This window comes from Melozone crissalis, unplaced genomic scaffold (assembly GCF_028551555.1).
Source record: "Melozone crissalis strain CALT ecotype California unplaced genomic scaffold, PUWL_Pcris_2 ptg000017l_1, whole genome shotgun sequence".
NCBI classification, from domain to species: domain Eukaryota; kingdom Metazoa; phylum Chordata; class Aves; order Passeriformes; family Passerellidae; genus Melozone; species Melozone crissalis.
The window spans coordinates 14,442,975-14,456,040 of NW_026535795.1; the positions used below are offsets into that span (position 1 = coordinate 14,442,975).

General features: G+C 50.4%; 1 protein-coding gene across 1 annotated transcript; it reads right to left on the minus strand.

The window, feature by feature from the left end:
- Positions 1 to 5,432: 5,432 nt before the first annotated feature.
- SRSF6 (serine and arginine rich splicing factor 6) lies at positions 5,433 to 10,404 on the minus strand. Its single transcript, XM_054274456.1, has 6 exons — positions 10,114 to 10,404; positions 9,510 to 9,658; positions 8,105 to 8,232; positions 7,690 to 7,898; positions 7,056 to 7,145; positions 5,433 to 6,932 (listed from the first exon to the last, which is right to left on the minus strand). Exons 1-6 carry the CDS (start codon positions 10,218 to 10,220, stop codon positions 6,569 to 6,571), a joined length of 1,047 nt encoding a protein of 348 aa, XP_054130431.1. The 5' UTR covers positions 10,221 to 10,404; the 3' UTR covers positions 5,433 to 6,568.
- Between the last annotated feature and the right edge of the window lie 2,662 nt (positions 10,405 to 13,066).

Below are 13,066 nucleotides of genomic sequence, written 5' to 3' on the forward strand. Positions count from 1 at the left end.
TTAAAAATATTAAGGCAAACTCTGATGAAGCAACAGATCCTGCAAATCAGGAGGGAAGTAACAATATATTTCCTTTGCTGCTACTGTCTTCTTTCCCATTTTCAAATCAAACTCCAGTGGCACAGCGTAGAAAAAGGTTTTCCCATATCAATCCTTTTATGTTGCAGAGGGAAGGTCAAACAGATTTGAATCAGGAGCAGAGTGAAACTCAGTTACTTGAAAAGCAGCCCATCAGTTCCATGTTCTTGGCTAAGCTTTCTGCAAAAAAACAATCAGGAATTCAGAATGATGAATTCCTAGGGAACAGCTACATTAGGTAAAAAAGAGGAAACAGCTTTGGTTTCCCAGTGAGCCCTCTGGCTGATGTAACATAGGTCATTTCCCTCTCTGGTCTCAACTTCCACTTCTGTGACCTCCGTTGGAAGGGAACTGAACTGATACCCTGGGGAGCTCTCCTGGGGAAGAGGCTCAGGGGCTTTGGGCTGAGGGCAAGTGGGGCAGGAGCCCTGGCAGCCCCAAGGGCCAGCCCTGCCCCAGGGGACATTGAGGGGGTGACCGTCCTGCTCTGCTCTGGGGCAGCCTCACCTGCAGTCCTGGGGACAGTTTGGGCCCCTCAGCACACCAAGGACAGCTGAGGGCTGGAGGAGGGGACCAGGATGGTGAAAGGTCCAAGGGCAGGACTTGGGAGGAGCAGCTGAGGCCATCTGGCCCATCCAGCTGGGAGGGGAGAAGCTGAGGGGTGACCCCATTGCTGTCTGCACCTTCCTCTGGGGGCAGGGGCTGATCTCCCCCTTCTGGGATCAGCAATGACCCAAGGAGATGGAGCAAAGCTGCCTCAGGGCAGTTCAGGTGGGGCATTAGGAAAAGGTTCCTCACCCCGAGGCTGCTCAGTGCCTGGAAGAGGCTCCCAGGGAAGCACCAAATCAGGGAGTGTGTGAACAACACTCAGTTCCTATGGTTTCATTGTGGGTGCTCCTGCCAGGAGCAGGGGTTTGGACTCAATGATCCCTATGGATCCCCTCCAGCTTGAGCTATTCTGGGATTTTGTGAACTTTTGTTTACTTAAACCTATCTCTTTGTAATGCTTTTATGACTTAATTTATTCTGATCTGGAGATTTTTCAACTCTGCTGGTCCATTAGTCCCACGAGACCCAGTGTGTGCAGGGCTGTGCTGCTTTGGGACTTGTTTTGCTGGGATTCATCCCCACAACATCCTGCTATTCACAGGATGGCAGCACACATGGGGTAGCGCCTGTCACTCCTGTCCTCACCCACAGTCATGTCCCAAAGCCTAAAACATGAAGCACCAGGAAGCTGCTGCCATCCACAGCTCTCATTCCCACTGGGAAGGTCGCTGCAATGCTGTGTATCAGTTTCATGCTTTCTAGGAGGATGTTGTGTGTGAAGAATTACAGAGCAATTGTGGTCTGGGCTGCCACATATACACAGCTGACACCTGAATGATGGCAAGTGGTGGATTACACTTTCAGTGTCACAGAGCAACTGGTTTTAATTGTCAGCAAAGAGACTCAGACAAGGTAATTGGAGAGGCTCTTTCAGAAACACTTTTCTCGTGTCTCCTGTTACTGTCAGCACGTGCTCCATGCTGGAACCAGAGCTGAGCAGAACAGGAGCTGCTGTGGCACCCCCAGGTGAATTGTACAGCATCCCTGTCACCACTGTGATCACAAGAGACTCTGCTGTTTTCCTCTCGTGCTGATGCTGAGCAGAACAAGGAGTACCAGAGCTGTGAAAGCACTTTGCACCTTACCACATCCTGCCCCAGCAGCTCCCTGGGTGCAGTTGTGCACTGTGGTCACACAGCTCACACCATGAGCTGTGACCCACTGAACGCCTCCTGGCTTAACAGCACTAACTTCTTATTCCCATTTGCAGGATGATCCTGTTCCAGGAGCTGCACACACCAGTAATAAATCTACAACCCCCCCCTCCATCCACATGCCAGCACAGGCTGTCACTTCCAGCCCTTGTGTCACCTGCAGCTTTCCCTCCACTGTTTTTGGTATTTTGGACTGAAATCACTGTACTCAGTTCTTACCAAAGGAAAAACTTTATCACCAACCACATCCAAATGATGAATGTTTCAAATGATCCCATGGTTTGCATCACCTCTCAAAGACATTCCCAGCACCTCAGCTATTTGTTGGGATTTCCAGGCTCCTCAGGCAAGTTCCTGCTTTCATGACTTTGCTCTTTGATGTATGAAATTGCTCTGTGGATGTTACAGTGCCAACCTAAACTAGACTTCAGTAGGAATTGGAAATAGTTCAAGTTATTCCATGTGTGAAGAAGAAATCCAAGAATTGTTTTAAATGCTCCTCCCCATTGCTGATCTAAAGGTGGCTACAATCAGCATTGGGCCAGAGTCATCTCCCAATTGTAAATAAAATCTGAAACCACAGAATGGAGAGGTAGAAATGTTATAGTAGAAAAAAGGAGGGTCACTTACTCAGGCCCCTCAGCTCTGCTCCAAGCAGTAATATTGCAGGGTGAGAGACTTATTTTAGTGTACATCAGACACAGAAGTTGTGCCCTTCCTTACAGCAACACAGCTCTTCCTGACATAGACTCAAATAAAAAGTGAATCAAAGAGAGGTTGTGGCTGTTCCATCCCTGGAAGTGCCCAAGGCCAGGCTGGAGGGGGCTTGGAGCACCCTGGTCTGGTGGCAGGTGTCCCTGCCCATGGCAGGGGGTGGCACTGGGTGGCTTTGAGGTCCCTCCAGCCCAAACCAGTCTGGAATTCTATGATTTAAGGACAAGACTTGCATTTATGTCAAAAACAAAACACATGGAAGGATGCCTTTTCAAATATAGGAAAAGGCCAGGACCGGAGTGCTGCAGACATCTTTTCATGAAAATCCTTTCCTTAGGATTTTTTCCTCCTGAGAAGCTGAGAGGCCTCAGGAACAAAATGTAAACAATGGTTATCTGCTGCTGTGGAATGCAACAGGTGCATCTGTGATTGGCCCATCCTGGATGTTTATAATTAATGGCCAATGACAGCAGAGCTGACTCAGACAGTCTGAGGCAGCTGCCTTTGTTATCATTCTTTCCCTTTCTATTCTTAACTTAGCTGGCCTTCTGAGGTGAAACCTTTTCTTCTATTCATTTACTATAGTTTTAATGTAATATATATCGTAAAATAATAAATCAGCCTTCTGAAACGTGGAGTCAAATCCTCATCTCTTCCCTCATCCAAAAACCCCTGTGAACACTGTCACACCAGACTGCAAATTCAGTCCCAGATTCTGAGTTTCACTTTTAACTGTAGTGTTGATTTCTCCTTCACAATTTGCTACAGGACACTTAGATTTGGTCAATCCTGCACCCTACATTTGATGACAAGGCAGGTTTCTCTTCTGTATTTTTAAAGACAACCTAATATTTATTATACCAAATGCAAAAAAAAAAAAAATCACAAAAAACCCACAAAAAAACAACAACAAAAAAACCAAAAACCAAACCAAACAGAAAAAAAAAAAAAAAAACAACCAACCCAACCCCAAAAAAAAAGTCAGGTAGCCCAATTCTGAACCACATCCCCAAAAGACTTTGTCCAGGGTCAGGTTATAAACGGAGTTATAACAAGGTCAGGTGGTTTCCTCATCAAACTATTGCTGCTACTGCAGGCAAAGCAAACCACATGCAGGTCCTGTAGCCTTTTACTCTTGTATGGAGATTAATCCCAACCCCTTCCATCACACCCAGAACAGATCTCAGGAATAATCACACTTGTGATTACCAGCACACACCAGCCTCAGAGTGTTCCACTCCCACAAAAAGTGCTGCTGGCAGAGCTGGAACACTGAGGGTGTTTGGGTTTTGCTGGTTCCTTACAGCATTATCACAAGCCATGCACCTCCCTGCCTGACTCAGGATCTGGCACTACCAAAATCCTCCCGGCTTTCCAGAGGAAACCCATCCAGAAGGGTGAGCCATGGCAAGGAATCCCTGCTTCACTGGCACAGTGAAGGGCAGCAGCCAAAGGAGACAAGACAGTGTGGCTCCAGTAACACAGAAATCTTGACATTTAAAGGAGTTCCAGGTAAATTGGTTAAACGCAATCTGGCATTCATTTTACAATGAATATAAAGAGTATTTAAGATATTCTAAATTAGACAACCCTGCAAAAGTCACTTTCTGTGAACAAGAGTCAGGTTGCCCTTGAGTCAGAAAATCACCCAGAATGATGCCCAGAAGTTGAGTCTTAGTACGAGTGGTGTGAATGAATTTCACTTTGAGTCATACATTAGCTGGGACCTGTAATTCATAAATTAGGAGGACTCAAAACAGCTCAAACCAAAAAATCCTGGCTCAGAAAGCTGGGTGCAGCTGGTTAGGAGCCATCTCTGCATTGCTGACCAAGGCTGGGGTGCCCACGGCCCCAGAGTGGCCAGGACAGCCTCGAGCTGGCACTGGGGTCAGATTCAAAAAGAAGGAAATGTATCTACAAAAAAGTAATGGTCAATATCTTGTTATCACACAGACTGGGAATATGCACATTCAACCTGCTGAGCTCCAAGCTCAATCCCTCTTTTGAGGACTGTGATGTGTATTTTACCAGAGTTCTCTGTGAAGTTGCTTTACAAAGAGGAGCAGTTCTCTCTCGAGTCTGACCTACTCCATGATCAGAAGTATAACCAAAGCAGCTTAACTCAAGTAAGTATGTCCTCAAGTGTATCTTAGGCTGTAAACCTGAACTTAACTGTTCTTGCCCAGGGTGAATTCTGAAAGAAGCCCCCTGCACTTCCCCCCCACCTGAGATCCTGCAGAAATCAACACTGCAAGACCATTTTTGTACTCATGCTAACATGCACCACCCTCAGCAAACAGCTCCAATTTAACCCAAGAACTCCTTATCACAAATTACCACCAGGGTCAGGTGCAGATAGCACTGCAGCAGCCAGGCTGATAACCTGGTCTTGTGGCAACACCAGGCACAGAACCACTTCAGGTTCCAGGAACGTGAGCTCAGACCTGACCACTCTCCCTAGGACCCCAGCATGGACACTCACCTGCAACAGGCAAAATGCAGCTTTTCAGAGACCATCAGGAAATGGTGAGAAACTGAAATTTCAGGAGAATTGTTTACAGCATAAAGAAATTCCAGGAAAGACAAGTTGGCATCAAGTCACATTTCCCATGTGCACTGTGCTGACCCAATTCCTCTGGGCAGGTGTGGAAGCTGGGACCAGAGGTGCAGCTGTCACACCCAGCCACGCCTGCAGAAAGGACAAGGTGACACACTGGGACACAAAGAGCTTGTGCTGGTTTCAAGCACACCACCAAGAGCCTGTCAAGAGCTACCAAGTCTCTCACTAAACCAAAGAAGTTTTCTCCATAAAAGCCTTGTGATTTCCCCAGCACAAGGCAGTGCAAGAATCCCATTTCACTGCAATGAACACAAGAGTTTGAATCACCAATTTAATTTTATACAAGTCAAACTACACGTTGTATAAAGAGTACAAGGCAGTTCTAATGTTTGCTACTGCATGTTACAAAAATCAATTTAACTATAAAGGGGATTTTTTGGGATGAGTCCTATTCCACAATTTAAGTGAACTGGCAACTGTGGTTTAGCAAAGCCTTTGTTAAAACTAGAACTCTAGCTCCAAGAGATTACATTTCCAATAAAGTTCGGACCTACACACAAGAGGATTATATTCTCCTAGTCTGAAGCAAAACGTTAACATAAGTGAGTCAAAGGGGAGGGAAGACAGATTTCTTTACCTGGGTTTCATGTCCAATGGGGATTCAGAGGCTGACAAACCATACAGCATACTAAGGACTTGGACCACAGCCAAGAGACACCTTCGTGTCTGACAACAGTGACACTTGAGATTCAAGCAAGAAACGTCAGAAAGCTTTTATTCTTTCAAGTCTGGAACAAAGGGGTTTTCAGCAATACTGTAGGATACAGGTTCCAGAGTACCTTTGTCACCTTTAATACAGTCTCAGTATGGGGGGGAATGTTCTTTTGGCAAGTCAAGGTACAACATAAGTCCTCCAACTTGAGTTTATTGCTGGTCTAAAATCTTCCTAGTACTGTTACTGGTTTATACAGTTTGCTGACTCCTTCCAAAATTAAGATAAACTGTGTGACCTGCCCAGCAAGGCAATCCTGCCTTTGGCAGCAAGCTGAAACCTATGAAGCTAATGACATCCATGGTTCTAATGCCATGAAAAAAAAATAGGAAAAAAGGATATTTTCAAAAAGCCCATATTTAAGCCTGTTTATATTCAGTTTATTTTTAATATAAAAACCACTTTGCATTTAAGAGTAGTTAAGTTACTCCTGCAGAAATGCTATAAAATCAAACTTTCAGCTCAATTTCTACAAAATGGGGACTCTTCCTGCTTTGTACGACCATTCCACCTGGTATTGTCAAATTTGGGATAGAAATTAAACCTTTATGCCTTAGTTCTTAGGCCATTCACTCCTGCAAGAGAAAAAACCAACTTCTGAAGTACTAACATAACACTAATGGCCTGACAGGTAGGAAAATGTTCCATAATAGTGTGCAAGGTGAGAGGAGAGTTGTAGTCCTAATCTCTTGAACTGGATCTTGATCGTGAGCGGGACTTTGAGCGGGACCTGGAGCGGGACCTGGAGGCGGCTCTCTTGGGCGGTGACTCGGAGCGAGCCTTGGCCGACGGCTGCTGCTGCGGAGAGTTGGAGCGAGACCTGCTCCTGGACCTGGACTTAGACTTAGCATCCCCTTTACCATTTTCTTTGGGAGATCGAGACCTGGACCTGGATCTGGACCGGGACTTCTCTGACTTCTCCTTGGATCTGCTGTGTGAGCGTGACCCCCTGTCAGACTTGGGTTTGGATTTGCTCTTTGATCTGGACTTCCTGCTTTTGGATCGGGAACGGGAGCGGTCTTTGCTTCGTGACCTGGATTTAGATCTTTCAAAGAGAGAGAGAGGGAGAGAGTTTATTCTGCAGGGCCTGCAGTGCACTTCCAGCAGCTGTAAACATCTGTCAGCAAGGCAGTTCCTGCACTGACAGTGTTAACTTGGGGGCACTTACCGGGAACGGCTTTTGGAGACGCTACGGGATCTACTGCGGCTGCTCCGACTCCTCCGACTTCTGCTTCTAGACCGTCTCCTGGATCGTGACCTGCAGACATTTAAAATGTCATTCCCTTTCTCTTTGCCTAGTTCTGCCCTCCCATCATCAAGTACAGGATGGAAGGGATCTTAAAGATCACTGTGTTCCACCCCTGCCGTGGACAGGGACACCTTCCACTATTCCAGGTTGCTCCAAGCCCCGTCCAGCCTGGCCTTGGATACTTCCAGGGATCCAGGGGCAGCCACAGCTGCTCTGGGAAGTCCATCCTCACAGGAAGAACCTTCCTGACTGCATCTAATACACTGTGCTATCCAGCAGCATAATCTAACAGAGAAAAGCTGCTACAGAACTTCTCAAGAGCGAGGGTGGTCCCACCACGGTGGTTTTAACATACTGTAAATGAATCACATCTGAGGTTTCACACGTGGAAAATTGCTCAAACCTGGCTTTGCTGTTTGATGTAAAATGTTTCCTTCTACACTGAGGCCTCCTCCTACTCCTAAACAACCAGCTGAAGGTGACTGCTGCAGGTAGGGCACCCATCCCCATGCTGATTGTCACCATTTTTGCTGCAGTGTGTCCCCCGAGTTACCTGGACCTGCTGCCGGAGTAGGATCGCCTGTGGCTGGAGCGTGGCTTGTCCTCCACCAGCCTGATCTTCCTGCCGTTTATCTCTGTGCCATCCAGCTTGTCCAGGGCGCGCTTCATGTCCGAGTACGAGCGGAACTCGATCACTCCTTCATTTGTACGTTCTTTGTGGGCATCTGCATAGGTCACCTCCCCAGCCTGCCTCATGAAATCCTGCAGGGAGCACAGGGCAGCTACAGAACGGGGAGGTTCTGCAAACAGCACTCAATGCACACAAACACTTTCAAATTATTCTACTGCAACAAAACCAACATTGCTATTAAAGGAATATTAAATATTATTAAATTATTAAATATTAAAGGAAGCTATTGCTTCCTGATATTCACAACAGACTCCAAACACAGAACATCAATACCTACTTTTAAATCCTGCCAACTACAGCGACTGGAAAGGTTCTCAACAATCAGCCTGAACTCTGTACGAACGGGCGGTCCGTATTTATCTCGTCCCGATTGTCTCCGACTGCTATATCCGCCACCACCCCCACCTTGATGTACAAAGAAACAAAGTTAGGTTGGCTCCTAGCACGAAGGAGGATCAATGTTCTGAAAAAGTTAGTTTAACAGTCATATTTACTGGAGTAGGACTTTATTTCGCTAAGCCTCCAATAAACTTTGCAATTTTGCCATAATCTATATTAATGGCAAATCAAACAGACTAACATCCTACAAGTCTGTGCTCCTATGATCTGTTAGAGAGTGACTGCTCCTTATTAGATTCACCTTGCTAAGTTTTATTTTACAGAACATTGTAAAATATAAAACTTAACTGATTACATGCATTTCTACATTTTACAAAAACGTTTACTAGTTACACTAAGTACTTACATCACAGTATGAGGTTTTTGGTGGTGGTTTGGCCACAAAACACGCAAGGTAACAGTCACCTAGTTCAGTTTAACCAGTTTTGTCTAACCCTTGGAATCCTCACCATCACCCTGCGTCTAATGGCAAAAGGCTGCTGTCGTCATGGCTTCCGGTAAGGTCAGCCAAAGGGTCATAGGGCAAGGGTCACACAATGTATGGAAAAGCCATGGCCAGGAAAGGCAGTCATCTTAGCCTCAGTGGACACAGCCTCAGCCCCACTGGTCACTTTTAAATTGAAACATCAAGGACTTGTTAAAAAGTTTGAATTGAACATGCAACAATTTTAAAACAACATACATTTGATTTTTTTAAAAAGACAGAAACCCACCCCCCCCAACACCACGATTCCAAACACCACCGAAAAATCAACCGTAGTACTTTTAGTTACAGTACTAGGCCGTTCAAGCTCTACACAGCTCAGCTCAAGAAGCTACACGAGCGAGCTGAGCACAGAAATATTTACAATACCCCCCCTTCAGCACAACAGATTCCTGCTCCAAAACCTCCCCCCGCCCCACCCATATATCCAACTGAATCAATCACATCAAAGTTCACAGCTGAGCGATTCTCCCCCAGTTACACAACGATATTTATACACTAACATTACTGATGCAACATCGCTGTCACATCTTAAATGCTCCCAGGAATACTGGAGCCGTTAATCAGCACAGCGAACCCTTTCTACAAGGCCACGATTTGGGAGCCACAACTGCTCCGGGATACCCGAGCGCGCCGCTGGCGCCGAGGAAAGCGCTGCAGCCCCAGCGGTGCACCGGGTACCCCCCGCTAACGACCCTGCCCACCCAGCCCGGGGCTCGGTGCCAGCCGAGCCCTGCCCGCCCCCGGCCCTGCCCGCCGCCGCCCCGAGCCCCGCGGGGAGGGACGGGCCCGGACTCACTGCGGCTGCTGTAGCTGTAGCCGTCCCTGTCGCGGCGGGGGCCGCGGGCGTGCTCCACGATAACCCGCTCCCCGCACAGGTCCTTCCCGTTCAGCTCGTACACGGCATCGTCGGCGTCGCGGGAGTCCTCGAACTCCACGAAGCCGTAGCTGGGCACAGGAGAAAGGCCCGGTAAGGCGGCGGCGGGGGGAGCAAAATGTCACGGGCCCCGGTGCACGCCGCGGGCCACGATCCATTCCCCGGTCTATTCCACACTCCCCAGTCCATTCCACGGTCCCCGGTGCACGCCGCGACCCTCGGTCTATTCCCCGGTCGATTCCACGGTCCCTGGTCCACGCCGCGGCGCCCGGTCCATTCCACGGCCAATTCCGCCATCTCCGGTGCACACCGCCGCCCCCAGGCCATTCCCCGGTCCATTCCGTGGCCCCCGGTCCATTCCCCGGCCCCCGGAGCACGCCCAGGCCCCGGGACGATGCTGCGGCCCCCCCGCTCCGCTCCCCCCCGGCCGCCATCTTGCGCCGGCGCCACGCGGCAGCGGCCGCGACATGGACGGGCCCGGCCGGCCCGGGGCCCTCGGGAGGGAAGCACGGACGAAGGCGCTCACCCGTTTTTGAGATCGACCTCGAGCAGGCGGCCGTAGCCGCTGAAGAAACGCTGGATGTCCTTCTCCCGGACGTGGTAGCTCAGGCGGCCGATGTAGACGCGCGGCATGTCCGCGGCGCGGGGGGGAGGAGGGGAGGGAGAGGAAAGGAGAGGAGGAAGAAGAGGAAAGGGGAGGAAAAGAGACAGAAAGAGAGAGAGAGAAGGAGCGAGAGCGCTGGCGGCGTGAGAGGCGGAGGCGCTGCGGGCCCGCTCCGCACGGCCGGGCCTGGCGCACCACAATGGCGCCCGCCACCAACCGCCGCTTTTATAGCGGGAGGCGGGGCGCGCTTACGTCACCGCGCCGCCGCGCGTGCTCGGGGGGCGGTGGTTGGGCGTTGCGCGCGCGCGAGGGCACGGGCGGGGTCCGGCGGGCGCGCGGGAGCTGCGCGCAGCTCTGCGCATGCGCAGCCAGTGTGCTCGGTCCCACAGAGCTCCAGGGGCGAGCCCGGCACAGCCACGGGATCAGCCCGAGAGAGCCCCGGGGCCAGTCCCACAGAGAACCGGGATCCGTCCCACAGAGAACTGGGGTCGGTCCCACACAGCTCCAGGGGCGAGCCCGGCAGAGCCCCGGGATCAATCCGAGGGAGCACCGGGATCAGTCCCACAGCGGCAAGGGATCAATCCGAGAGAGCACCGGGATCAGACTCCTGCTACAGAGGCAGGCACAGGCTGCCCCTCTCTCTCTGCCCCTCGGGATGCTGCAGAGCTTTGCTGGGCCCCCCTTGATGCTGCATCTTTCCCAGCTCACTCAGCCCGTCCCAGCTTCCCTTCTGCCCTTCCCTGGCCTCCTGCAGCTCCACTCCAGTGCTCCTTTGGGCAGGAGCTGCCAGAACTGCAGCCAGGATTGCAAGTGCACGCTAAGCAGGATTCAGGCAGTGCCACGAGGATGTGCTCTCCATCAGGGAGGAAGGGAAGAGCAAACAGCCCCAGCCTTTCATTCCCTGCAGTTGGGCTGACAGCAGTGGTTTCCCACCTCTCCTGTGTAGAGTTTCCATGGCTCCATCCCCCAGAGCCCCACTGCCCTCTCTGGCAGCAGCAATGGCCACATCAGTCTGTCATTCTCTGCTGCCACTCAGGACGAGTTCTCCCCTTGCAGGCACACGTCCTGCTGGGGATCAGCACTTGCCTTTCCTCTCCTCTCTCCCCACTGGCTGCTCTCCGATGGCCAAGGCCAAACACCTTTCTATTAACAGCAAACTTGGGACTCTCCCCCCTCCTTCCAGATCCAGATATTTAGAAATCTGAACATGAGATTGGACACCAGGAATTCCCCAAGCCATGCAATGTCAATTGCAGGGACAGTGAGGACATTGAGAACTAAAGGTCCTAGGGCACAGAAGCCCCGCATGGAGGAAAATCAGCAGCCTCAGCATTAACTGGCTTTGCCATGACTACAACATCTTCTCCTCCTTATTCAGAAGAATGCAATTACAAAAGTTAAACTGAGAAAAGGTGCTCTTTAGAACTATGAACACAAGGCCCAACCATAGCTAGGAAATGGCACTTTGTGGCATCTGCCAATCTCACCAGCACATCTTTCCTTCTCCAGCTTTTCCAATTTCCTCTTCAGAGATGCCACCTCCTGATGGAGAGCCACAGCCTCTTCCTGCCTTTCACTGGCCTCTTTCTCCAGGGCAATTTGGTGAGAGATGTGCTTGGCTTCTGCCTGCACCCACTCTGCAGAAGGAAAGAGGAAGGAGAAGTAGAAGGAGATAAGTAAAGCAAAGGCAAACTGATGTGCATCATGCAGAGACAACAGCACTGTCTTCTCTACCTGACTGTGTTTGCCAGGCCCTAAGCTCCAAAGGCTCCAAAGCTGACAGAAATGAAGGAAAATTCCAGGCAGAGAAAAAGGCAGGAATGAAATGGGCAAGGTTCTGACAGATAGGAAAGTGTGTTTGCTCTTGGCCTTGTGCAGAGTGAGCAATTCAAGAGAGACAAAGGAGAGGGGATGCCTGTGCAGCCCTGCTCCAGGGAGGCCAATAGCCTGGAGACTCTGGCAGGGCCTGGAGTTTGGGGGAATGGAGCTGAGGCATCCAGCTACAGCTCCTTAGCACAGACACGGCACCTGAGAGGCACCAGCTGTGTACGGGATCAGCCCTAGCACAACCAGATGGCACTGCCAGCCACAGCATCTTTCTCAAGAGAAAGCTTTCACTGGCACTTGGATGGAGAAATCTCCTGCTGGCTGTTTTTCCCTCTCTGCCATTTCAGGCCAGTGCCCTTTTCCTCTGCATGGCATCAGAGATCCCTGCTGGTGAGACAAGATGGGGCAGCGGCTGGGAGAGGAGAAGCTGTACCTTGCTCATAATCCTCCATCTGTTTCTGCAGCTCCTGACTGTGGGCTCTGAGATTGTTCCTCTGAGCCTGTGTCTTCCTCAGCTCCAGCACCACGGCCTTGCACTGTGTGGCCATGGTCTCTGCTCTTTCCTCAGATCTCTGGAGCCTCTCACGCAGCTCAGACACCTCAGTTTCCAGCAGCTGCTTCTCTTGACTTGCCTGGTGCTCTCTCTTCTCTAGCTCTGCCAGCAGCGTGGCCTGCACCTGGAAGATGGATGCACAGAGCCTCAGGGACAGGGCTGCTCCTGAGGCAGCAGAGTGGGCCACAGGGAGAGCAACAAAGGAGAAATTATTTCAGGCAAAATCATGCCAAACCCAGAAGGCACAGAAGCACGGATTGCAATGGAGACAAATGGAGAGAAAACAGGGAAAGGGAGGCAATGGGGCTGCAGCTCTGAACAGCGGCTGAACTGGCTGTGCTGGAAGTGCCCTGCCCAGCCTGCCACAGCCACCTCTGTGTCCCCACATTGCTCAGAGCCCGGTACAGGCACCAACTGTCTGGGACAACACTGCTAATAGAGGGACAGAGAAGCTCCAGAGGAGTCTGCTGCAGCTTCTCCTCCCACATTTCCTGC